This window comes from Oncorhynchus mykiss, chromosome 10 (assembly GCF_013265735.2).
Source record: "Oncorhynchus mykiss isolate Arlee chromosome 10, USDA_OmykA_1.1, whole genome shotgun sequence".
NCBI classification, from domain to species: domain Eukaryota; kingdom Metazoa; phylum Chordata; class Actinopteri; order Salmoniformes; family Salmonidae; genus Oncorhynchus; species Oncorhynchus mykiss.
Genome location: NC_048574.1, coordinates 25,808,407 through 25,835,971, shown reverse-complemented (window position 1 = coordinate 25,835,971; position 27,565 = coordinate 25,808,407). Strand labels below are relative to the sequence as shown.

Sequence of the window (27,565 nt, the reverse complement as noted above, 5' to 3'; positions counted from 1 at the left end):
AGACACATCTCAACACAGACTGTTCAAAGGAGACCTTCAGGCCTTCATGGTCGAATTGCTGCAAAGAAATCACTACTAAAGGACACCAATAATAAGAAGAGACATGCTTGGACCAAGAAAAACGAGCAATTTACATTAGACCGGTGGAAATCTGTCCTTTGGTCTGATGAGTCCAAATTTGAGATTTTTATGTTTCATCCGCCTTCTCTTTGGGAGACGCAGAGTAGGTGAACAGATGATCTCTGCATGTGTGGTTCCCTCCGTGAAGCATGGAGGAGGAGGAGGAGGAGGAGGAGGTGTGATGGTGTGGGGGTGCTTTGCTGGTGACACTGTCAGTGATTTATTTAGAATTCAAGGCACACTTAACTAGCATGGCTACCATAGCATTCTGCAGCGATACACCATCCCATCTGGTTTGCGCTTAGTGGGACTATCATTTGTTTTTCAACAGGACAATGCCCAAAACACACCTCCAGGCTGTGTAAGGGCTATTTGACCAAAAAGGAGAATGATGGAGTGTTGCATCAGATGACCTGGCCTCCACAATCATCCGGCCTCAACCCAGTTGAGATAGTTTGGGATGAGTTGGACCGCAGAGTGAAGGAAAAGCAGCCAACAAGTGCTCCGCATATGTGGGAACTCCTTCAAGACTGTTGGAAAATCTTTCCAAGTGAAGCTGGTTGAGAGAATGCCAAGCGTGCGCAAAGCTGTCATCAAGGCAAAGGGTGGCTACTTTAAAGACTCTAAAACAGAAAATATATTTTGATTTGTTTAACACTCTTTTGGTTACTACATGATTCCATATGTGCTATTTCATAGCTTGATGTCTTCACTATTATTCTACAATGTAGAAAATAGTCAAAATAAAGAAAATCCCTTGAATGAGTAGGTGTGTCCAAACTTTTGTCTGGTACTGTATATTTTGCTTCATATGACAACTGTTACAGATTAGGCTGCAGAAGCATGAGTTCAAAGATGTTATGCTGAGTAGCCATTATCACCATACACCACAGTATAGGCTACAACGGCTGTGTTTACACAGGCAGCCCAATTCTTATCCATTTCCACTAATGTGTCTTTCTGACCAGTCCGCTCAGTTATTTTGCCAATAATTGGGTAAACGGTCAGAATTGGGATGCCTGTGTAAACCAGCAAAGAGCTGACAAAAGCTGGATGGCTCGTGAAGAAAAGGGACTTCCTTTGAACCCGGAAGATGTACTTTTTTTTTTTTTTTGATGCTGGGGTCATGCACGTTTTTCTCCAAATTGTCACATGGCATGCATGGCCACTACGATGCATTTAGATATGGGGGAGATAGAAAATGAACCAGTGCGACCAAAAATTAAGGATGCAAAGGGTATTCTCCAACAAAACCGCGAGTTCCTGGACTTCTTCTGGGATATCGCTAAACCTGAACAAGATATACGGCTGAAAGCCATTGAAAATCTCATACAATATCTGAAGAAGAGTGAGAAGGTTGGTGTGTTTGGGTCTGCTCTCAGTTGCTAGCTAGCTAACAGTTAGCTAACATAGCCTACTTATTTTGCTAAACTATCGACCGTAGTTAGCTAGGCACATTGTCACATTATGATATTCGTGGGTGTTGCACTTTAGAGCAACCTATAACGTTATCAATTTCCAGATTAGTACAGCTGTAAAACGCTGAGCAGTATGGCTAGCTAGTGAGGCTAACGTTGCTAACTACTGGAGATGCCCAGGAATATTATTTCACACATGGCCATGTGGGTTGAATTGTGAGCTTTGATTGCTGGCATGCGTCTTACTCTAATTCTATCAATTTGAGTTGTCAAACTCTCTTTGGAAGGGGTAGGTGCTACCACACGTACATTTTATGTTAACTTTATGGAGCCATCCATTTCTTGACATTTAGCCATAAGGTCTTGTCTTTCCTTTCTAGTCAGATGAGCTGAAGTACACTCTGAAGAGACTGGTGGATGGCTTGGCACACACCAGAGAGGCTGCCCGGCCAGGCTTCAGTTTGGCTTTGGGACAGGTAATCCAATCAAAAATGCATATTTTGACAAATGGGTAAAACAATGTTAATTGTGTATATAGTCCTACAAGAAAACCAATGGTCCAAACCGCATGTTGCTATTATAATCCGTTCAAAGTTATTGGCGTTTTTCAGTGAGAAAGTACCAAATTCTCATACTTGAGTAAAAGTAAAGATATGTTATTAATAGAAAATGACTCAAAAGTGAAAGTCACCCAGTAAAATACTACATGAGTAAAAGTCAAAGTATTTGGTTTTAAAAATACTTAAGTATCAAAGGTAAATGTAATTGATAAAATGTACTTAAGTACATTTATATTAAGCAAACTAGGTGGCACAATTTTTTTCGTTTTTAAAACAATTATTTGTGGATAGCCAGGGTCAACATCATTTAAAAACAAAACATTTGTGTTTGGTGAGTCCGCCAGATCAGAGGCAGTAGGGATGACCAGGGATGTTCTTTTGATAAGTGTGCGAATTGGACAATTTTCTGTCCTGCAAAGCATTCAAAATGTAACAAGTACTTTTGTGTGTCAGGGAAAACGTATGGAGTAAAAAGTAGATTATTTCCTTTAGGAATGTAAACGTTGTCAAAAATATATATAAATAAAGTAGATACCCCCAAAAACGACTTAAGTAGTACTTTCAAGTACTTTTACTTTTACTTAAAGTACTTTACTCCATTGGAGTTTTTACCCTTGTAAGATGGCCAAAATTAGGGTGACTAAGTCAATGAAGGCCAGAGGGGGAAAAAATAAGGAAAATTGCACAGCACCATGTCAGCTAGGCTGGATGCTGTGTGAGAATGAAGGCTACCTGACAGGCTCACTGACCTGTTGATCTCATCATTCTTCTAGAATCCACAGGACATAAAACAATATAGAGGGAAGATAAATATTGATTTTGAGACGTGATGTAGTATTTTAGTATACCGTTTTCATATTGAAGCAATTTTCCTGTTCTTCAAAGATTTTGCACAAAACAAGCGTATCTGTGAAATGTCAATGGAGCACTGAGCATACAGCAAGCTTTTATTCTCAAATCCTTTTACATTTAAATCAGCTAGTGTCATGCTAATTTAGTTGTTTTTTTTGCAACCTATGGAAACATTGAAGAGGACGACATGTAAAAACCTCAAAAGTTGCAGTGAGAAGGCTGCACTGCTCTGTCAACATAGTTCTGTGCTTATCGGATGTATTAGGTTACAAAATCTGACTTTATGGATATATATACGGTGAATTAAAAGACCCCCTGAACGATTCAGAACAGGAACAATCATGTTTGTCTTGGTAAACTATTTTATAACATAAGGAAGTGAAATTATCACCAAAGTGCGTTTTCACCCACTCATGGCAGTGGGTGGCCACCCTACTATACATCTAATGGCTCAGCAAAATCCTGCGTCTCTTTGTACATGTCTAACGAATGAGTTATTAAGGTGTTATTACATAACATGTTAGAAGATGATGTGACTTATGCATAATTTATTTTTCATTGTTTTGGTTGTCAGGTCCTGAGCGTGTTTGAGGAGGTATCTCTGCGTACCGCATTTGATCAAATCAAAGAGAAGCACAACTTGGTGACAGTGAAAAAGGTGAGCATGTGATGACTAAAGTTAGATGCTGTGTACCATGGTAAATATTTATTAGTCATTTTACTAACACAAAACTTAATGTAATCGGCCAATGAAGATCTCCATTTTATACTCTATCTTGTGTTGACAGAAACTCATCAGAAATGCTGCTTTTGGGAACTTCTTTGGTGTGCTTGCCTTGTCTCAGTCCACACGCCTTCCAAAGGTAAGAATGACACCAGGTAACCCAAGGGCTTAGCAGAGAAGATTAGTATACCATGTTTGGTGCAGATAATGGAGGAGCACATAGACGGGTTGGTTGTTTAGCAACAAAACTGACGGGTGCGGAACTATGGGGCAAAACAGACGGGGTTGGCTTAGACTGTTTACAACATGTAAACTACACTGAACAAAAATATAAACGCAACATGTGAAGTGTTGGTTTCATGAGCTGAAATAGAAGATGCCAGAAATGTCCCATTTGCATAAAAAGCGTATTTTTCTCTGTTGTGCACACATTTGTTTACATCCCTGTTAGTGAGCATTTCTACTTTGCCAAGATAATCCATCCACCTGATGGGTGTGGCATATCAAGAAGCACACCTGTGCTGTGGACAATAAAAGGTCACTGTAAAATATGCAGTTTTATCACATAACCCAAAGCCACGGATGTCTTAAGTTTTGAGGGAGTGTGCATTTGCCATGCTGACATCAGGGATGTCCACCATAGCTGTATCCAGATAATCTAATGTTCATTTCTTTATCATAAGCCGCCTCTAACGTTGTTTTAGAGAATATGGCAATGCGTCCAACTGGCCTTACAATCGCAGACCACGTGTATGATGTCGTGGGGGCAAGCGGTTTGCTGATGCAAACAGTGTGCCCCACGGTGGGGTTATTGCATGGGCAGGCGTAAGCTACGGACAACAAACACAATTGCATTTTATTGATGGCAATTTAAATGCACAGAGATACCGTGACAAGATCCTGAGGCCCATTGTCGTGGCATTCATCCTCAGCCGCCACCTCAGGTTTCAGCAAGATAATGCATGGCCCCATGTCGCAATGATCTGTACAATTTCTGGAAGTTGAAAATGTCCCAGGGATTCATGGCCTGCATCCTCACCAGACATTTTATTTATTTATTTAACCCGTTTTCTTCCTAATTTTGAGATATCCAATTGGTAGTTAGTCTTGTCCCATCACTACAACTCCCGTACGGGCTAGGGAGAGGCAAAGGTCGAGAGGAATGTGTCCTCCAAAACACCACCCTATCAAGCTGTACTACTTAACACACTCGCTTAAACCGGTAGCCAGCCGCACCAATGTGCAACAGAAAAGGTACAACTGGCTACCTAGCATGCGCCCGGCCCACCACAATACTCAGACATGTCACCCATTCAGCATGTTTGGAATGCGTGTCCTAGTTAAAGCCAATATCCAGCAAATTCTCACAGCCACTGAGGAGTGGGACAACATTCCAATGGCCACAATCAAGAGCATGATCAACTCTATGTGAATGGGAGATGTTGCACAGCATTTCATTTTTTTATTTAACTAGACAAGTAAGTTAAGACCAAATCTTGTTTACAATGAGGGCCTACTGGGGAACAGTGGGTGTGCTTGCCCTGCCTTGTTGAGGGGCAGAACAACATATTTTTACCTTGTCAGCTCGGGGATTGTTATATCTATTATATCTGTATTCCCTGTCATATGAAATCCATAGATTAGTGCCTAATGAATTGATTTCAATTGACTGATTTCCTTATATGAATTCTAACTCTGTAAAATAGTTAATTGTTTCATGTTGCTTTTTATTTTAGTTCAATTTATATTTAGTCTCAATGTTTTATTGTAGCCATATTAGCATAGACCTGACATCAGTCCAAAAAACTAAAAACAAGACGTATCAATAGCAAGATACAATGAGCTGAAACGAGCCACCTTTGATTCCCTACATTGCAGTTTCTTGTCATTGTTGCTTCTTGTCATTGTTGCTAGCTATCTGACCATTCAGAATCATAGCAACGCACGCCTTCCAGCCTCGTCATGCTTGCATCATTTTCGTGAAGTCAGCCAACCCAGTCGATATGTCCATCTATTGTTACTGCGGAACCTAGCTCTGTTTCTAATTTTCAGTGTGTGTTTGGTATGCTTACTTACCTGTGTGTGTGACAGGAGCCGCAGGTGGTGCTGGAGTGTGTCCAGCTCCTCCAGAGCCTCTCGCTTCACAGAGAACACCTGCGGGACCTTCCCAGGAAGACCATGGTGGACATCTTGTCTGAGGTGAGTGACTCAGCCAGCTCTACTTCATAAATAATCTACTGGCCCGAATATGGTGTAGTTTTTAAATGCATTGGGACCATGCAGGGCCTATAGGTTGGAATGCTTTTTCTCTGTATTCAGCTATTAATAAGCAATCTGGTTATTATGGTACTGAAGTTGTGTAATATTGTTTAGCAATCTAAGTCATCACTCCATTCTTTAGAATTGTATTAATTGCATACATTTTTGATTCTAAAAAATGTTAATAAGATAAGATTTTTCCTACTTTCCAAAATAGGACGCTGCCCCTTTTAAGACGTTCTGCATTCCAAAAGAGATATCGTCATGGCTACAGTAGGCTAGCCAAGACGAATGCCAGGTGTCTTTTTGTAGCTTTCTTTGTGCAGACTATCAACAGTAGCCAGCATACTGCTAGTCTGTTCACTATTTCTCTAAAATAAATAAGCTCAGCCAGTAGATTGGGGCTCCTGAGTGGCGCAGCGGTCTAAGACACTGTATCTCAGTGCTAGAGGAGTCACTACAGACACCCTGGTTAGAATCCAGACTGTATCACAACCAGCCGTGATTGGAAGTCCCATAGGGCAGCACACAATTGGCCCAGCATCATCGGGGTTTGGCCAGGGTAGGCCGTCATTGTAAATAAGAATTTGTTCTTAACTGACTTGCCTAGTTAAGTAAACAAAAGATTGATGGACACTTGTTTTTTCTCTGGACAGCTTGCGTGTGCTGTGTGTAAAGGCATCAACTCATGTACTGCTCGAGTGCTCAACAAGTTTTGACTAGCGGTAGCATCGTCGTGTTTGAATGGGCCGTCATATGGCTCAAATTCAAATAGCATGACTTTTCTGCGTGTAGTCTTCAATGGTTTAAAATGGTGGACTATGACATAGCAGGTAAATGTTGATCTGGAACATGCTGAGAAGTTACTGGCCCTGACAAGATCCACAGGGTGCAGTCAATATGACTTGTGCTTGGTGTTGTTTGTGTTTCTCCAGACGTCAGAGGAGGTGTTTGAGGAGGTGTTGCTGGGAGCTCTGCAGACAGACCTGTCCTCCGCCTTCAGCACCCCCGAGCAGCTGCAGCTACTCCTGGTGGCCATGCAGAAGTTCCCCCAGGTGCTCAAGCCCAAGAAGCTGAAGAAGCTGCTGGGCACCTCCACAATCATTACCATGGACAATATCCCTAAGTGAGCAGATTTTTACCACTATGTCTAGGTTTCTTCTTCCATGGTCATGGTGACACACACACACACACACTTTGACTAAATGTACAATCAAAACCTGTGTTTCCTCTCCCCTAGGTTAACAGAGGTACTGAAGATGGCTGCCCGCTCTGTCAAAAAGGACCGCCTACTGCCTGCGGTGGCTCTGGACCTGCTGCAGATCTCTCTGAAGGAGGACAACTTTGAGCTCTTCTGGAGGGAGACAATAATCAAGGGAATGTTAAAAGACCAGCCAGGGCCCACACAGTAAGCACAGAACTGTGGTTAAAAGACTATTGCTCCCCACTTACATTTGGACCCTGAACCTGAGTATTAGATGATTGAACTATGTTCTGTTGTCAAGACCCCTGTCATTTTAAATTGTTCCCCTGTCATCTTTAAAATTTATTGCAAGCACCCCCCCCCCACACACACACAATGTATGTTCCTGTTTTCCTTCCTTTGTCGCAAATGTCCATTGCTGTGCCAACATGCGGTCTTCTCTCTGTGCCACAGTTACCTGAGCTACCGGCTGCTGGGCAGTGCCCTGCCCTTGCTGACCCTGGTCCAGCTGAAACAGGTGCTAAATGGAGAGGTGATGAGGGCCTACGGGGAACATGTGGTCTCTGCTCAGGTCAGTCTCCCATCAAATGTCTGACTCACGACGGCACCAGGTCAAATGTCTGACTCACGACGGCACCAGGTCATAGAAATGCATAGTAATGCTGCAGGCGTCTTAGTTAGTCACAGAACATTTTTTTTTTTATTTTTTATTTTACCTTTATTTAACCAGGCAAGTCAGTTAAGAACAAATTCTTATTTTCAATGACGGCCTGGGAACAGTGGGTTAACTGCCTGTTCAGGGGCAGAACGACAGATTTGTACCTTGTCAGCTCGGGGGTTTGAACTCGCAACCTTCCGGTTACTAGTCCAACGCTCTAACCACTAGGCTACCCTGCCGCCCCATGTGTAGCAAGATGCTCACTTATCCAAAAAGTTAGTTTTTAATATATAAAAGCATGCGCTCACCTCGCCCCCTCAGCTCCCAGACCGCTTCAAGTTTGCCCCCGAGATGGAGACGTACGTGGGTGACTTCCTGCAGGGCTGCGACGAACCGGAGAAGCAGCTGGCGGTGGTGGTGGCCTTCTCCCTGCTCACCAACCAGGGCTACCCCGTGGTGCCCTCCTTTTGGAGGGTTGTGCAGCACCTGCGGCCCACCGCCCTGCAGAGCTACGTGGACTGGCTCAAAGACATGTTCCTCAACCCCCAGCTGGAAAGCTGCCTGGACTTCAGCACCCGCAGGCAGAAGGAGAACCAGGAGGGCGGAGTCCAGTGAGTAGAACCCTTATAGCATGTCACATTAGAACTTAATATATGCCTTTCTAATGAATTGCTGACTGTCTCTATCCTTAGGAGAGAGAACTGTATATTCCGCCTGAGGAAATGGATCATTCCGCGCCTCACCTCCATCGTGGAGAACAACCAGGTGAAGAGAGAGGAGGATCTAGTGATGGATGTAGCTAGGTGAGAGATCTCACTGCAGGGAAAACATCATGTCACTGGACTGTTTGCTGCTCCTCCAAGTGATTTTAAATAATGCCTTGGTGGTATCACTTGTGGTAGCAGCAAAGGGTTATCTTTTTCCTGTGCCAAGTTGGATGTACGTAATAATATTAACATTTATATCACTACAACCAAGCACACCGTGCAATTATGTTAGGTCAGCGCCTAGCCACAGAAAAACATACAGCCATTTTTCAACCAAGCAGAGGTGTCACAAAACTCAGAAATAGCATTATAAATATTCACTTACCTTTGATCTTCATCAGAATGCACTCCCAGGAATCCCAGTTCCACAATAAATGTTTGTTTTGTTTGATAAAGTCCATCATTTATGTCCAAATACCTCCTTTTTGTTTGCGCGTTTAGTTCACAAATTCACAAGGCGCATTCACTTAGTCCAGACAAAGTCAAAACAGTTCCATTATAGTTTGTAGAAACATGTCAAACGATGTATATAATCAATCTTTAGGAGGTTTTTATCATAAATCTTCAATAATATTCCAATCTGACAATTCCTTTGTCTTTAGAAATTAAAGGGAACGCAGCTCGCTTTCACGGCCACGCATGTGTGATTTAGCTCCTGGCATTCTGCCAGACACCTGGTTCAAACAGCTCTTATTCGCTCCCCCTTCACAGTAGAAGCCTGAAACAAGGTTCTAAAGACTGACATCTAGTGTAAGCCTTAGGAAGTGCAATATGACCCCATTTACACTGTATATTGGATAGGCAAAGACTTGAAAACCTACAAATCTCAGATTTCCCACTTCCTGGTTGGATTTTTTTCTCGGGGTTTTGCCTGCCATATGAGTTCTGTTATACACAGACATCATTCAAACAGTTTTAGAAACTTCAGAGTGTTTTCTATCCAAATCTACTAATTATATGCATATTCTAGCTTCTGGGCCTGAGTAGCAGGCAGTTTACTCTGGGCACCTTATTCATCCAAGCTACTCAATACTGCCCCCCAGTCCCAAAGAAGTTAAGACGAGTGCATTGGTCTGCGGACCCCAACCGGATCCAAATGTAGTATGGTCACTATGCCAGGGTTCTCCTCAAACGAGGGGTGCTGCATCACCACGTTGGCTTGGCTGTCTTTGATCACCAATGATGTTGTGAATTGCGAAACAGGCCGTTCATAAATTCTGAGTTTTCCTCAATTAATTCAGCCTACTGCTGAAATGTGCTATCTCAACACAAATCCAAAGTTGTTCTATATATTCATTGTTCATAGCTAATTTGTAAACAATACATATTGATACATTACCAACGCAACCACTTTCTGTAATCTGCAAAAATTACAAGCTAATTAGTGGGCGACGGTGATTTCAGAACTAAAGTGGGGAGACAAAATACAGGCTACATCCCTCTGGTAGTGGGGTGGTAGATACCCCAGTCTCCCTTACGGCTCAGCTCAGGTGCCTACATGGTACAGACACCATATACACACACAGCTCAGACAGATCAGGCTTAGAGAGCCCAGCTCCATCAGCATCAGATTGAAAAATGAATGTGTTTATGCAACAAATGTTGGTGCATTGAATTGTTTCAAACTAAAACGTATCGGAGCCCATTTATCGAATCATCTTGAAAGGGAAAGATGCACATCCCTAATAGATGCTAAGCCATTGTTTTATCCTCCATTGCACCAGGTTTGTCTTTTTCCACGCATTCTTTAACGCTAAGAAAGCTACCCCAGACATACCTGAGACAGAAGCCACTCTGTCAGTGCCCCTGGATGAGAAGACCAGAGTCGTCGTCATCAACTCCTTCTTTGGGTGAAATAACACATTACACTATCACTTTAACAAACACAAGCTGTGGGGTAGTCAAATATGAAGAGCATGGCTGGAATAGTCACTTAAGTTTTAAACATGAATGGTTTTAAAGGGGCAATTTCATGAAAAGCCACAGCATGAGTTAATTTATGTTACTCTACACACCCTATCAACACGTCTCTAACCTCCCAACTCCTTCAGACTCCTGCAGCACATGAACCACCTGCCTTTGCTGGGCGACTCCCCCGAGGTGGCGGCCCGCAACCAGAGGCACGTGCAGGGTGTGACGGGTGACGGCTCCATGTGGATCTACTGCCTCGTGCAGTATGCCGACTCCCTGCTCAACCAGCCAAAGTATGCCCAGAGCACCCAGCCCTTCAGCCCTGAGCAGAGGCGGACCTGGGACAGGTATGGACCATGTAGAGATGGGGGATTTAAAGATTGGTGTAAGAAATGTAAGCCAGTAGTGAACCTGTTGTTATGATATCTAGTATGCTGGCGTCAGTAAGGACTCTAATGAAGAAATCTAAGAAAGGCCAGACTCCAGAGACCTCTGCATTCCAACAACTCTTCCTGCTGGTTGGCATTCACCTGTTCAAGGTAAGCAATTAACTAACACATGAGGGAAGAAAAATCATTGTTATAGTATTATGGACATTTTAGATTATGTATGTATGTATGTATGGATGGATGGATGGATGGATGGATGGATGGATGGATGGATGGATGGATGGATGGAGATATAGATCCATAATTGTACCTTGTTCTTTTCCCACACATTTCTGTATACGTGTTTGCTTGTACCGCAAAGGCTCCAGAGGATTTGGTGGACCTGATGCAGGATCTGCAGAACTGCATGGAGAAAGCCCAAGAAAAGAAGTCCAAGAAGAAGGCAACAGGTAAGACCACATATCCGTAGGCCATGTGTCAGAGCCAACAAACTTTACAATCCACCCCGGTCTTCATCTCTGACAGGGAAGGAAGTACTCATCCTCCATAAATTGGACAATGAAAACAATCTATCTAGTACCCCTCCATACTCTTTCACAGGTTTACAGCGACTGTAAGGTTTGATAAATACCACCCTCTGTTTCATGTGGCAGCCCTTGGTGTGATGTCTCTGTAACCACATGTCCTCAATTGATCCAGGTTCTGCAGGAGGAGAGGAGGAGCCCCACTGGGCTGAGGTGGTAGTGGACATCCTGCTCTCACTCCTGTCCCAGCCCAGTAGACACATCCGCCACGTCTGCCGGACTGTCTTCTCCAACATCTGTCCCCACGTCACCGCCAGAGCCCTCACCGCCATCTTGGATGTAAGTGTAGACGAAAGAATACTTTACTGTTGCAGAGCTGTAGTTTTGATATATTACATTGTGTTCACTGATGGTTAAACTTTAGTTGATTTGTAAAAGTGCTTGTGGATATATTACAGGAATGTCCATTAATTAGAGGCATTGTGTATTTAGGTTCTGGACCCAGATAAAGATGAGGAGGACAGTGCCGTCGTGGTGACAGATGATCAAGACTCAGACAAAATAAAGAAGAAAGACATTAAAAAGAAAGGAGAGGAGGATGAAGGAGAGATCGAGGTCAGATCAGTTGTTTCACACCTGTACACGTCCACAAAAGTGTATTCTAAAGATTATGAACCGGGTAGTTTGAGCCCTGAATGCTGATTGGTTGAAAGCTGTGGTATGACACATTACTTGTTTACTGTTCTAATTACGTTGGTGACTAGTTTAGATGTCGACTGATTATGATTTTTCAACACCGATACCGATTCATTGGAGGATCAAAGAAAGCCAATAATACCGTCTAATCGTCCGATTTTAAAAAAAAAAAGTCTATATAATAAAATAATTAAAACGGTTCTTAACATTTAAAAAATATTTGTATTTATTTATTTGTAATAATGACAATTACAACAATACTGAACACTTATTCTAACTTAATATAATACATAAAATCAATTTGGTCTCAAATAATGAAACATGTTCAATTTGGTTTAAATAATGCAAATGTTAGGAAGAAATGGTCTTCACACAGTTCACAACGAGCCAGGCGGCCCAAACTGCTGCATATACACTGACTCTGCTTGTACTGAACGCAAGAGAAGTGACACAATTTCCCTAGTTAATATTGCCTGCTAACATTAATTTCTTTTCACTAAATATGCAGGTTTAAATATATATACTTGTGTATTGATTTTAAGAAAGGCATTGATGTTTATGGTTAGGTACATTGGTGCAACAATTGTGCTTTTTTCGCGAATGCGCTTTTGTTAAATCACCCGTTTGGCGAAGTTGAAGTAGGCTGTGATTCTATGATAAATTAACCTTTCTGATCTCCCCATCCCGGATCCGGGTTCGTGAATACAGACTCAAGCTCATTACCATAACGCAACGTTAACTATTCATGAAAATCGCAAATGAAATGAAATAAATATGCTAGCTCTCAAGCTTAGCCTTTTGTTAACAACACTGTCATCTCAGATTTTCAAAATATGCTTCTCAACCATTGCAAAACAAGCATTTGTGTAACAGTATTGATGGCTAACGTAGCATTTAGCATTAGCATTCAGCTGGCAACATTTACACAAAAAAACAGAAAAGCATTCAAAAAAATCATTTACCTTTGAAGAACTTCAGATGTTTTCAATGAGGAGACTCTCAGATAGCAAATGTTCAGTTTTTCCTGAAAGATTATTTGTTTAGGACAAATCGCTCCGTTTTCTGCGTCACGTTTAGCTATGAAAAAACCCCTGTATCCAGGATTGTGTAAATCTATCAGCAAGCTCATTAGCATAACACAACGTTAACTATTTATGAAAATCGCAAATGAAATGAAATAAATATGCCATCTCTCAAGCTTAGCCTTTTGTAAACAACACTGTCATCTCAGATTTTCAAAATATGCTTCTCAACCATAGGAAAACAATAATTTGTGTAAAAGTAGCTAGCTAGAGTTAGCATTTCGCGTTAGCATTTAGCGTTAGCATTAGCGTTAGCATCCAGCACGCAACATTAACAAAAACATAAAAGCCTTCAAATAAAATCATTTACCTTTGAAGAACTTCTGATGTTTTCAATGAGGATACTCTCAGTTAGATAGCAGATGCTCAGTTTTTCCAAAAAGATTCCTTGTGTATTAGAAATAGCTCCGTTTTATACATCACATTTGGCTACCAAAAAAAATCCATAAATTCAGTCCTCAAAACGCAAACTTTTTTCCAAATTAACTCCATAATATCGACTGAAAACATGGCAAACGTTGTTTAGAATCAATCATCAAGGTGTTTTTCACATATCTCTTCATTGATACATCGTTCTTGGACACATGCTTTCTCCCCTGAATCAAATGGTAAAGTAGAAGCAGCTGGCAATTGCGCACCGAATTCGACGCAGGACACCAGGCGGACACTTGGAAAATGTAGTCTCTTATGGTCAATCTTCCAATGATATGCCTACAAATACGTCACAATGCTGCTAAGACCTTGGGCGAACGACAGAAAGTGTAGGCTCATTCGTTGCGCAATCACAGCCATATAAGGAGAGAATGGAAAACAGAGCTTCAGAAATTCTGCTAATTCCTGGGTGATGCATCATCTTGGTTTCGCCTGTAGAATGAGTTCTGGGGCACTTACAGACAAAATCTTTGCAGATTCTGAAACTTCAGAGTGTTTTCTTTCCAAAACTGTCAAGAATATGCATAGTCGAGCATCTTTTCGTGACAAAATATCGCGCTTAAAACGGGAACGTTTTTTATCCAAAAATGAAATAGCGCCCCTAGAGCTCTAACAGGTTAACAGGCACCGCATTTATTATGTGCAACGCAGGACAAGCTAGTAATAACATAATCACTCGTTAACTACACATGGTTGATTGATTGTTTTTTTATAAGTTGCAGCCACCAGGTCCTTTTGATGCTGCACTCGCGTAACAGGTGATCAGCTTGCCTCAGTCTCCTCGCGGATTGCAATGTAATGGTCGTCCAAAAATGCTGATTACCAATTATGAAAACTTGAAATCGGCCCTAATTTATCGACCATGCCGATTAATCGGTCGCCCTCTAGAATAGTTTAGGAATGTATTTTAAATGAAGGATATATTAGTATATCGCCGATATACCATGGCTAAGGGCTGTATCCAGGCATTCCACGTCGTGCCTAAGAACCCTTATCCGTTTATATTCCCCCGGGGCCTAATTGCTTAAATATATCCTTCATTTAAAATGCATCCCATAAGAGTGATTGTTTATATTTAAATATATGTATTACTTGCTTCCTCAGAAGGAGGAACAGTCGGATGCATCAGACGACGACTCTGAGGAGGGTGAAGATGAGGCCATGGAGGAAGGGGGCGAGGTGGATCAGAACTTCCGCATTGAGCTGATGAAGGTCCTACAGAACCAAGGTGCTCTGGTAGGTGTCTTTCCTGTCATTGATATTCTGTTCTACCTCTGGGTTTGTATTTACTGGTAACTAAGGTTGTTATTAGCCTTGATAAAAAAAAAAAAAATGCATTTTGTAGTAAGTCTCTGAATAGGTTTCTAGTGGTTTCAAGGTTGAAATTCTCATTCAGTAAAGTGGAGGATTCAAAAGAAAGGACATTGATACACAGCGCCGGGGTATTCTAGACATTAACTGGATTGGGTCTTTCTTCCTGCCCGTCACAGGCCACAGAACAGGATGGCAGCGATGATGACGAACTGGACGATGAAGCCATGATGAAGCTGGACGGCAGCATCGCAGCGCTGTTCCTTGAACAAAAGAAGAAGATGCAGGCTAAGAAGGATGAGAAGGACAAGCTAAAAAAGGAAAAGACCCTCGTCAGAGACTTCAAGATCAAGGTCTATTTTTGTCTCATCTGTTTGGATAGAGAGATGAGTTCTATGAGTGGAAGGTGTGATGTTTCCAATGCTCCTCCTAGTGCTGGCTTCAGGGCACATACTAATAACTGTTGCAATAGCTGCGAGCAGTGCTATTTCTAACACTGCCTCTTGTTCTTCTGGTGCTGGTCCCCCCTATGTACATGGTGCGCTGACCCTGGTTCTTTGCTGTGTTCCAGGTGCTGGACCTGGTTGAGGTGTTCCTGGCCAGGCAGGGCAGCAGCCCCCTGGTGCTGGGCATGGTGGAGCCCCTGCTCAGCGTCATCGAGAGCGGCATGAGCTCTGAGAGTGACCAGCAGGAGCAGGACTTCCTCCGCAAGGCCGCAGACATATTCAAGTACGGCATGCTGGTGCCATTAGTAATTTATATAGGCAGTTTTTAAATATTTTATCAAATAAAATCAACATATGAGCCAGGATCAGAATGTCACTAGCGCATCTGTTTGCACACATCACCTGCAATAGTGCAAGATGAGTGGGCCGTTGCTCAAGGACAGAGAGACATTGCGTCAGCAGGAAGGCCTATAAAATGATAGAGAACAGATTAACAAGGTATCCAATTAAAACATATATTGTACCCTCTAGTTAACTGTTAAGCTATTTTTAGCATGTATTGATGTTCCAAAAAACGTTCCACCGACACTCGCGAATAAGGCCATACAAAGTTGATTAGCTTTTTTAAACATTTCATATGACTAATTTAAATGATTCTTTTTGACACAACTAACTATTCACGTTACCATGGTATTAGTTGGGATTGGGTTCAATCGCTGTGAATCTAATCATGAACATTTAATTGTAGAAACAAATATTAGATGTTGCCTTTGGATTATTTGGAGCAGCCTCCCTGTGTCGATACCACATTACGCATACTTTTTTTATACAGTGCCCTCTGTAATTGTTGGGACAGTGACATTTTTGTTTCGGCTTTGTACTCCAGCACTTTGGATTTGTAATGCTACGATAAGTGAGAACGTTAGACGCGCACATGTCACCCCCCAGACATGCTAACGTCTCACCATTGCAACAACAGGGGAGATTAGGATTTTTGAGTGGGTATGATATTTGTGCGTCTAACTTTCTCACTCCATCCTTATTCACGGTTCTTTCAGGACTATCAGTCATGGTAGCGTGTGCTTTTAATATAAAAGTGTTTACAATCATATATTTTATTTACAATTGAAGTGACTCCAATGACAATACATTATTATTATACCATTCATTTCTATTGGGCACAAAATAGTCTAACACAACCAAAACAAATGCATCCAACAAGTTTGATGTAATCATTGCCTGCTAGAAATGTGACTAAATATTACACTTTAGACTACTTTAATACACAAATTAATTTGGCCCAATACTATGAACAAAAAGTGCTGTAATTTCTAAACTGTTCACCCGATATGGATTAAAATACCCTAAAATGTATAGCTGAGAGTCTGCACTTTAACCTCATGGTCACTATATCATTTCACATCCAAAGTGCTGGAGTACAGAGCCAAAACAACGTGTCACTGTCCCAGTAATTACTGAGGGTGCCATATGTACATGGAGACGCCTCCAATTTTTGATCATGGAAATTTGGTTAAGTCATGTGTATGAATCCTGCATATCAAAATCATTGACTGAGTACAGAATGCATCCCCACTCGTCATACAAAAAATGATATCAAACAAGAGTTCAGAGTGTGATGTTAGATATGTCCTATCAGGAAGTCAAAGGTAGTTTTGCGAGCCAATGCAAACTAGTGTTAGCACAATGACTGAAAGGCTACAGATACAGTAACATACGCTAGAGAACAATACAAGTGGATTCATAGCTTCCAATCATTCCTCCTCTTGTCCCAAATAGTACCGCATCCCTATATACAGTCGTGGCCAAAAGTTTTGAGAATGACACAAATATTAAATTCTGCCAAGTTTGCTGCTTGTCAGATGTTACTATGGAATACTGAAGTATAATTACAAGCATTTCATAAGTGTCAAAGGCTTTTATTGACAATTACATGAAGTTGATGCAAAGAGTCAATATTTGCAGTGTTGACCCTTTTTCAAGACCTCTGCAATCCACCCTGGCATGCTGTAAAGTAACTTCTGGGCCACATCCTGACTGATGGCAGCCCATTCTTGCATAATCAATGCTTGGAGTTTGTCAGAATTTGTGGTTTTTTGTTTGTCCACCCGCCTCTTGAGGATTGACCACAAGTTCTCAATGGGATTAAGGTCTGGAGTTTCCTGGCCATGGACCCAAAATATTGATGTTTTGATCCCCGAGCCACTTAGTTATCACTTTTGCGTTATGGTAAGGTGCTTCATCATGCTGTAAAAGGCATTGTTTGTCACCAAACTGTTCCTGGATGGTTGGGAGAAGTTGCTCTCTGAGGATGTGTTGGTACCATTCTTTATTCATGGCTGTGTTCTTAGGCAAAATTGTGAGCGAGCTGACTCCCTTGGCTGAGAAGCAACCAAACACATGAATGGTCTCAGGATGCTTTACTGTTGGCATGACACAGGACTGATGGTAGCGCTCACCTTGTCTTGTCTGGACAAGCTTTTTTCCGGATGCCCCAAACAATCGGAAAGGGGATTCATCAGAGAAAATGACTTTACCCCAGTCCTCAGCAGTCCAATCCCTGTACCTTTTGCAGAATATCAGTCTGTCCCTGATGTTTTTCCTGGAGAAAAGTGGCTTCTTTGCTACCCTTCTTGACACTAGGCCATCCTCCAAAAGTCTTCGCCTCACTGTGCGTGCAGATGCACTCACACCTGCCTGCTGCCATTCCTGAGCAAGCTCTCTACTGGTGGTGCCCCGATCCCGCAGCTGAATCAACTTTAGGAGACTATCCTGGCGCTTGCTGGACTTTCTTGGGCGCCCCGAAGCCGCCTTCACAACAATTGAACCGCTCTCCTTGAAGTTCTTGATGATCTGATAAGTGGTTGATTTAGGTGCAATCTTACTGGCAGCAATATCCTTGCCTGTGAAGCCCTTTTTGTGCAAAGCAATGATGAAGGCATGTGTTTCCTTGCAGGAAACCATGGTTTACAGAGGAAGAACAATGATTCCAAGCACCACCCTCCTTTTGAAGCTTCCAGTCTGTTATTCGAACTCTCAGCATGACAGAGGGATCTCCAGCCTTGTCCTCGTCAACATTCACACCTGTGTTAACGAGAGAATCACTGACATGTCAGCTGGTCCTTTTGTGGCAGGGCTGAAATGCAGTGGAAATGTTTTTGGGGATTCAGTTCATTTGCATGGCAAAGAGGGACTTTGCAATGAATTGCAATTCATCTGATCACTCTTCATAAGATTCTGGAGTATATGCAAATTGCCATCATACAAACTGAGGCAGCAGACTTTGAAAATGAATATTTGTCATTCTCAAAACTTTTGGCCACGACTACTACCTCTAACTTAAAGGGGCAGCTGAACAGTTCTCTCACAAGTGACTCATGAGAGTACATTGTGCCTGATTGAGCATGGAACCCTCATACAGTTTATTAATGAACTTTTAGTGATTTCCTGTCATTAAAACAAACACTCATCAAATACTTTTATTGTGCTTCCAAATGTCAGTGCATTAGAGCCATGTATAATAGTGTTAACGGTATTAAAACTCATTAACACAAAGCACCAAGCTATGTAATAGATGTAAGCCAGGATTTGTTTTACTTCTTTATGCACCTATATAGAACAGCTTGTCAGATGCAGCTTCATTGAAGACTGAGCTATTCCTGTCAAGTTTTCCAGTATTATTCTGCCATACTGATCAGTCAGTAACGTTATCCTCTACTCCCCCAGGAACCAGCTATGCCGGGCCAAGCAGTACTGTAAGACCGTAGGTGACAGACAGGGGGAGCTCCACGACCTGCTGGAGAAACTCATGACCAAAGCCCAGAAGCTCTCGGACTCCTCAGTGTCACTCTACTTCTTCAGTGCATCTCTGTACCTGGTCAAGGTGCTGAGAGGGGGGGTGCCCGGGGCCTCCGCAGACGGCAAGACAATTCTATCAACTGAGGAGGTAAGTAGCCTAGTGGTTAGGGGCAGCCTAGTGGTTAGAGCATTGCACTAGTAACCGAAAGGTTCAAATCCCAGAGTTGACAAGGTACAAATCTGTCGTTCTGCCCCTGAACAGGCAGTTAACCCACTGTTCCTAGGCCATCATTGAAAATAAGAATTTGTTCTTAACTGACTTGCCTAGTTAAATAAAGGTAAAAAATAAATAAAAATAAAATAGTCTCTTTACCAACCTGAATGTACGCTGAGTATTTACTATTATTGTGTCTCTTGTGTAAAACCAACCTGTTGATATGCTGAAATCTCCTTGTGCTGCAGTTGAGGTTCATGGGTAACGTGGACGTGGAGAGGGTGTCTGACATCTTTAAAGGGGCTCTGCGCTCCTTCATGACACGCAGGAAGAGCCCTCTGTCAGGTCTGATGTTCATCGACCTCTTCACCCGCTTCCCTGTGAGACAACGGCAACAACTCTTATTCTATCTACACTACCCTCAAGGGACTGTATAAACACTTGAAGATGTATAATTATTTTCCTCTTGTGGCTGGTGTAACCGTGATTATCTTCTGTTGTGTGTAGGTTCTGTGTGTGAACCTATTGGAGACTGCAGTGGAACACATCACAATAGGAATCAGAGAACACCAACAAGTAAGACTAGCAGGCTCCTCACCTCAACAATTAGGAGTAAAAATAAGCATCTAACCATGGGTCAACTTCTACCAGCTCCACTTTTAAAACAATGACTAACCTAACTCTTCCCAGCCAATTATCCTTTCAGCCTGATGGTAAATACCACTGATCTGTAGAATAACATCTGCACATTGAGGGTTTGACTTTGTGTTCCACAGAGCCAGGCTACTGCCATGGTGCTGCGGGGGCTGCAGAGCAGGGAGGTACAGCAGCTGTTGGCGGGCGACCCCTGGGCAGGGCTGCTTCAGAAGGCGGTGGGCCAGGTGGCAGCGGTAGGCATCAAACACCTCACCCAAGCTTAGACATTAGAGAACGTGAAACTGCAAACCATAGGAATCAATCTCTACATCACACTCAGATCAACTAGCAATTGTTTTTCATGCAGTTCAATCTATAGGTTTGTCTTAGATGATAAATCACCTCTCTCCCTGGGCTGTCGATTTTAGAAGACGTTACAGATATGGTTGTGGATGTTGTTCTCCTCAGAGTCTGGAGACTGTAGTTGAGACCGCTAAGAACAAGGTGGTCCAGGAGAAGTTGGTCAAAGCCCTGGAGCTTGGGCTGTTCCTGGTCAAAAATGTCAACCAGCAGGTAAACCAACTCTAATTTCACCACATTTCCCTGTCCTACTAACATGGGGGGATTTTTGTAGGTTCTTTGACCTACCTTTGTCTCCTGTGTTTTTTACAGAAACTGTCTGTGACTCTGGAGCCCCTCAAGAAGGTTCTTCAGTCCATGAGAGAGGTTCTGGGCTTCAAAAAGACAGGGCAGATGGAGGACACCTACTGGGCTGTCATGAAACACTTTGGAGTCATGTGAGTAACTCTGCCACACGATCACTGTCTGCAGTTACACTACCATATCATAAGGAATTAAATGTACCAACAATACTCATAGTAACATATAATCATTGAGGCCTACTTGACAGGTTTTTTTGTTGTTGGATGTGAGCAATGTTGATACTTTCCACTATTTCAGATAATTGGTAAGAGCTGCAGTGGCAGTATACCCATAGAGCAGGTTGGTTAGTTGTCCTTCAAGGGGATCTCCAACTTTTTGGGGTAGGGGACCCCTTTTTACACTCATCCAGAGTCTTAAAAGAGCAATTAGGGTTAAGTGGCTTGCTCAGGTGTACATCAGATTTTTTTAACCTAGTCTGCTCTTGGCCTCGAACCAGCGACCTTTTGGTTACTGACCCAACGCTCTTAACCGCTAGGCTACCTGCCGCGAATTCATCAGGAACCCCGTCATATTCAGAACAACTCGAGTGAGATACAAGGAGTTTTACTATGACTTCGGCAGTGAATGGCCAGACAAACCTAGTCTCGGGCCCTGGGAAGGAATATTGTAAATGCCTGCCTCTTGGCATCGGAGGGAAGATTTTGCAGTTTAAGCTACTTTCATGCAATTCTACACATTTTGCCATGAGGCAGAGAGAACTTGGACTAATTTAAGCTTTAAAACTGCCGTTTGTGGATACCAATATCCCATGTTGCTCACCAGCCTCATACATTGTAAACTACATGATTAATTTTTTTATTATTACTAACATTTATTTTGAGAACCTCTGCTCTAATACCATGTTTTTGTGGCGCCATCTTTAACAGAAAGCCCAAACGGGACAAGATCAGGAAAACCAAGGAGGACAAGGCTGAGCTGACCGCTCCCAAGAAGAAGAAAGGATTCCTGCCCGAAACCAAAAAGAGAAAGAACCGCAAGAAGCAATTGCCTGTCTCTGAGAAAGGGGCAGCAGATGCCAACACAGTCCCCCTGGGGAAACCAGAGGAAGGAAAGAAGAAAAGGAACAAAAATAAGAAACAGCCAGGAGAAGAGACACCTGGACAGGGGCTGGCCAAGAAGGCCAAGATGACACAGTCTGCAATCAAACAGAAGAAAAAGAAGCAGCAGGGAGGCAGAGAATAAAGTAAACTATCTAGACTGTATATGTGTGTACGGGGCCCAACTCTGGTTTTGTAACTTTTCTGTTTATACATTTTTCATAAGGTCAGGGTGAGAGGTTTATGGCCTGTGCTAGATTGTCTCTAACCTAACAAGATGTAATTGGCTAGGATTCAATCAGGTTATGCACATTTAAAAGGCATGCAACGGTTACCTTGAATGAGCTCCCCGAACATTGCCTTTAAAAGATGCATAGTGGACATGGTGTGAATCCTGACCTTTTGGCATTATGCTAGTAGACCTCAAGCCCATTGAATGTGGTACATGGTAATGCTTTTATTGATATGTTAAATGTGTTGTATCACCTGATGTGGAGATGGGGCCTCACGCTCTGGTTTTGTAACTTTTCATAAAGTCATGGCGAGAGGTTTGTGGACAGTGCTAGATTGTCTCTGTAATCTTTGCTTCCCCCTACACCTTAGGTTCTCTGGAGTGTTCAAGCCTTTGAACTAGTATTACCAAAGTTTACCTTGAATGAGCTCCCCAAATGAGGGAACATTGCATGAATCCGGTACATCACAGTGCTTTTATTGATATGAAACACTTCATACAGTAAGTCACAGAACAGAATTTGGGACAGTGTTGACTTTATTGGGTTGCTATTTGTTAGTAATCCTGCCAAAACAAGGTTCCATCTCAACCCTATGGAGCTGATTCTCTGGTCTGTCCTCAGTATATTGAGACTGAATGAGGAAGGGTCTGCCTTGTACCTCAACCCCAAATAGAAAGATAAGTACAGCATCTTGACATTTGATTACCTATTCAAATAATTTTTTTAGGATACACAATACTAGTTCATAGAGATGGGAGCTGTGCTCAGGCTGGAGGACATGTAGCTGCTGCCTCCAGAGCCAGCATGACGGTGTCAGACTTCAGTCTGAAATGATACACATCACAGATGTAGAACTTCAATCAATTCTTAAATGGTTGTGGGTGATGTATGAGACCCTCACTGTCTAGGAGCTTCTTGTATGCGGTGATCTCAAGAGACATTTTACTGGACAGGAGTTCCTGGTACTCTTGACTATAGTGTTATTTACTGTAAGAAGCACATGAAAGTGCCTCATATCTAACAGGTGTGTACCCCATTCTTATGTCGGGGCGGCAGGGTAGCCTAGTGGTTAAGAGCGTTGGACTAGTAACCGGAAGGTTGCAAGTTCAAACCCCCGAGCTGACAAGGTACAAATCTGTCATTCCGCTGTTCCTAGGCCGTCATTGAAAATAAGAATTTGTTCTTAACTGACTTGCCTAGTTAAATAAAGGTAAAAATAAAAAATGTCATCAAGCTGCGACTTGAGGGTCTGGGACTGCCTCATCCAACAGGGGAGGTCAGGTCTGATTGTTAAAATTGTGCGGAATTTGGTTAGCTGCTCCACAAGATACTTAATCAAAATAAATAAACATTTTCTTTGAGACAACGTTGCATATCAACAGCTCAGATTATCTTCAAGATAATAATCCTACTAGGGTCTTGAGCCTGTCTATCTGCAGTTTGTACACGTGCAGCTCCTCTTTGGTTAGAGTCTGGGTACTGGGTTGGAAATGAGAAAAAGGAGATGTTACATTTCCATGGTGCCCTCACCAGTCTTAGTGTCATCCAACCAAATGTTCTACTGTTTTAACAGAAACGGTCCTGTGTAGGCTACAGCATATTCTGAGTGCAATACTAAGAACATCCACTTGAGGAGGAACGAATCCGGTATAAGAATGACAGATAATGGATGTTGTACTGATTCCAATGGTGTTTGCAATCAGTTATAGTTAGATACTGCCTGGCAGACTTCAGATAACTTTATATTGCGTTAACATAATACTAGCTTAACCAATTGAGAAAATGCAGACAAGATACTACTGTAGGTCACTGCAGGGTAAATACACTGTCCTGCACAGACACCAGGGCATCCTGCTGGCTGGGCCAGGGCTTTGTAGTGGGCCTTGATGTCCGTCAGGGCATGTCCTGGGCCTGGTCTGCGTTGGCGATGGAGAAGGCTGACCTGTCACGATGTTCCTCGCCTCCACTTTCTACAACACAAAGCGCAACAGGACATGTGTAATGTCTGCACAATTGTTTTAACCTTCCTTGTGGATATGACAACACATAATAAGCTATTGTTTAATGTTCATACCACTATCTGAGCAGTGATTTACAGTCACAACTGAAGTCTGGAAACACATTGGGCATGTAGCCTTTATTTGAACACGGTTCAATATGACTTTGGTAAATGTTCCCTACTCTTTGTTGAGCCCCATTAATACTGTAACAGTGTTTTTGTTGCACTTACAGACCCATATTGTCCCTCCTGTGTACCAAAATGAAGCTGTTTTTAAGGATGCAGAAAGGGTATAGAGAGAGTCACAGGATCTGTAATGTAAATTCTTAATGTTGTGAACACTTATGGAAGGTCAGGTTCTGCAGTGGTGATCATCTGGGTGATTTAGTGAGAGAGACCAGCAGTGGTGCTTAGTGTTGAGTGCTGGCTCTCAGCTTGTCTAAATCTCCATAATTTATGGGGAGACATTTTAATGCAGCGCCTGGGCAGGGGAGCATCTTCAGAAGACTCTGGAAGGAATGCTTTTACTGGTTGAGTACTGGAGCAGGTAAGGAATTTGAATAAAACTATCACCGGGACAGTGTACCAAGAGGAAAACATGCTCAATGTTTTCATGTTTGCTCATTTTTGAGAGCCTAAATGTGCACTGAACCCCCCCGCCTTGCAAGGTTAGAGAGAATGTTTCAGTAAAATAGTTATGTCATCATGTACTCACAGCATCATACACTTGCTTTGAGAGAGATCTGAACTTCCAGTCCACCAATGTCGGTTTGAAGCTCGAAAATGCTCAGGTAGAGGTTGTTCACCTCCTGTTAAAGCATGGGAATAGTGGTTTTCATAGCCATAACAGAATGTCATTCATTATTTCAATTGTTTGAATCAGCAGAGGCTGGTGAAAGGAGTGATAGGAGGACGTGCTCATTGTAATGGCAGGAATGGACTGAAGGGAACAGAGTCAAGCGTGGTCTCCATATGTTTGATAGTATTCCCTTCCAGCTATTACAATGAGCCTGTCCAATAGCACCTCCCACCAGCCTCTGTTGGACTAATCTTTCCATAGTTTGATGACAACACCATGATGTATCCATACCTCTTAATGTGGTCCAGTCCATCTCTAATGACTTGGTTTGGGCAGTCTCCTCAAATCTTATCACAGTCACATTTATGCATTACGTTTCATATATTATCAATGTCTACAATTCTGCTTCATGAGTTTAAAGGATAATATATTGTGTACTCGGCTGAAACAAAATGTGGGTATTTGTTATTTTCGCAGTACAATTGAATCTCAAGCTCTGTGATGATTGGATACAGATTTTCTTTAGAACAAAAGTCTCAAGACTCTGCTGCTGGAGAACAACGAAGGCTATTATTAGATTTTGCTCGCTCCAACTGAGCATTAAAAGCATTGATCTGCCGAGGTAATTATAAAGCAAAGTCACAACACCTACATGAGGCTGAGAGACTTCGAGTGGCAGGTAGCCTAGTGGTTAGAGCGTTGGGCTAGTAACCGAAAGATTGCTGGATTGAATTCCCGAGGTGACAAGGTAAAAATCTGTCGTCATGCTCCTGAACAAGGCAGTTAATCCACTGGTAGGCCATCATTGTAAATAAGAATTTGTTCTTAACTAGTTAAATAAAGGTTAAATAAAAAATCTTCAATCCTGGTGCGGCCAGCTGATTATTCATGTGATGAACACTACAGACTAGTAGACCCAACTGTATGTACTGTACTGTGTATTATGGGGTCACAGATTATTTCATTATGGCCCCACTGTATTGTGAGGTAATCGACCCTAACCCCACTCCACCTGCTCTGGATGTCGTCGATGAGGCTCTTGAAGTGCTCAATCTCAGTGATAATGGCCTCCTTGGTGGTGGACAGGCCATCGATCTGGGTCTTGTAGGTGCCGATGGCGAAGGTGAGCAGGATAGAAGTGCTTGCAGGGCCGCCCTCCCCCGGGTTGGTGAACATGGAGATATTGGCCCTCAGCACAGCGTTGGTCTGCTCCAGAGAGCGAGCCTGGGGACCACAAAGAGTGAGAGGCCAGATCGATGAATACTGTACACACATTGATTTCTATTAGGTTAACACACAGACATACAGTCTGGTGATGTTCCTCTCCATGAATGGGTCTGAATTTCAATGAGCTTGAATGATTTTAGACATTGATGTTCAGGACATTCCAATGGGCCCGTTTTATTTTGCCAGACCAAATCACATGCACAATATACAAACAATACATGCGTAATATGTTTTAGTATGTTAACAATGTTGAATGCATACATGAGCATTGCTATCAATTCCAAAACAAGGACAATCTGATACTATCCTCAATTGGGTTTCGATTGAAGCACAGACATTAATTATGGTAGGTCAATGTATGAAAAATACTCACAGGATTGGGTTGTGGAGGATGTTGATGGGTAGATGGAATACTGATAAACATAATGCTAATAATTGTGTTTGTTCAAGCAGAAATACAAATATTGAGTTTAATTTGGTTGTTCGAGTACAAATGCACTTAAAATATTACTGTGATAGAAAAATGTATACAATTTCATTAAAAGTCTGAAACAGTGGCTAAATACCAACATCAACTTTCACTGATTATTGATTATAGTCATTAAAACATAATGTCTGTATGACGTGTAATGTTTATGTGACATACCTTGTCAATAAAGGTGGCAAACCTTCAGCTCCCCCTTTTCCTTTAGGCAGGTCACCTGGACTGTGTTGAGGGAGGGCAGCGAGGGGTCGATGCTGGGCACGGGGCTGAGACCACCCACGTCACCACCCACTGCGGTGGTGGAGCTCAGGAAGGACGGGTTGCCTCAGATCTTGAAGACCCGGCCACCCAAGTGAGCCCTGAGTGGGGCCACTCCAGCCCTGAACCCTGCTGCCCCGCCACCACCTCCTCCTAGAGCCAGGGCATGTCCACCTATTCCCAGCCCTGAACCCTGCTGCCCCACCACCACCTCCTCCTAGAGCCAGGGCATGTCCACCTATTCCCAGCCCTGAACCCTGCTGCCCCGCCACCACCTCCTCCTAGAGCCAGGGCATGTCCACCTATTCCCAGCCCTGAACCCTGCTGCCCCGCCACCACCTCCTCCTAGAGCCAGGGCATGTCCACCTATTCCCAGCCCTGAACCCTGCTGCCCCGCCACCACCTCCTCCTAGAGCCAGGGCATGTCCACCTATTCCCATCCCAAGACCACCTCCTCCACCTCCTATTCCCAGCCCTCCCCATCCCCGAGCCCTCCTCTCATGCCGAGCCCCGCTGGTCCACCCCCCCCAATTCCAAAAGAACTGGAGAGGGCCAGTTCGGTCCCTCCGCCACCAGCTCCACCGCTCCTGCCCCCAGAGAAGAGCCTGTTGCGCCCATAGGTGAACCCCAAACCTCACCGCCCCCCACTGATTCTCAGGTTAGTCTCCACCATGTCAGCAGCCTCAAAGCTGGGGTGTCCAAGATGAGTTCCCTAGTTATAGACAGACGGATTGCCAGCCTCCCAGGGGTTTATATACACTAGGGGTGCCCATTTGCTGGGGAGGC

General features: G+C 43.0%; 1 protein-coding gene and 1 pseudogene across 1 annotated transcript; one reads left to right on the top strand and one right to left on the bottom strand.

Annotated features, from left to right (window-relative positions):
* Window positions 1-1,212: 1,212 nt before the first annotated feature.
* Window positions 1,213-22,341, top strand: mybbp1a (MYB binding protein (P160) 1a). Its single transcript, XM_036989949.1, has 26 exons — window positions 1,213-1,476; window positions 1,919-2,014; window positions 3,525-3,608; window positions 3,739-3,813; window positions 5,766-5,873; window positions 6,869-7,059; window positions 7,174-7,341; window positions 7,591-7,708; window positions 8,117-8,406; window positions 8,488-8,598; window positions 10,287-10,412; window positions 10,614-10,820; window positions 10,904-11,012; window positions 11,224-11,311; window positions 11,562-11,725; window positions 11,879-12,001; window positions 14,701-14,832; window positions 15,087-15,260; window positions 15,479-15,636; window positions 19,098-19,317; window positions 19,632-19,763; window positions 19,891-19,959; window positions 20,160-20,273; window positions 20,488-20,592; window positions 20,692-20,816; window positions 21,609-22,341. The coding sequence occupies exons 1-26, from the start codon at window positions 1,273-1,275 to the stop codon at window positions 21,922-21,924; spliced, it is 3,807 nt and encodes a 1,268-aa protein (XP_036845844.1). The 5' UTR covers window positions 1,213-1,272; the 3' UTR covers window positions 21,925-22,341.
* A 516-nt stretch (window positions 22,342-22,857) lies between these two features.
* LOC110534874 lies at window positions 22,858-27,397 on the bottom strand (annotated as a pseudogene).
* Window positions 27,398-27,565: the final 168 nt, after the last annotated feature.

What these genes read in the sequence shown, in the direction of transcription:
- mybbp1a (XM_036989949.1), top strand. Translation starts at nt 1,273, where the DNA reads ATGGCATGCATGGCCACTACGATGCATTTAGATATGGGGGAGATAGAA. An exon ending in AACATGTGGTCTCTGCTCAG is followed by an intron (nt 7,709 to 8,116) that starts GTCAGTCTCCCA and finishes TCGCCCCCTCAG; the next exon opens with CTCCCAGACCGCTTCAAGTT. An exon ending in GAATCAGAGAACACCAACAA is followed by an intron (nt 19,960 to 20,159) that starts GTAAGACTAGCA and finishes TGTGTTCCACAG; the next exon opens with AGCCAGGCTACTGCCATGGT.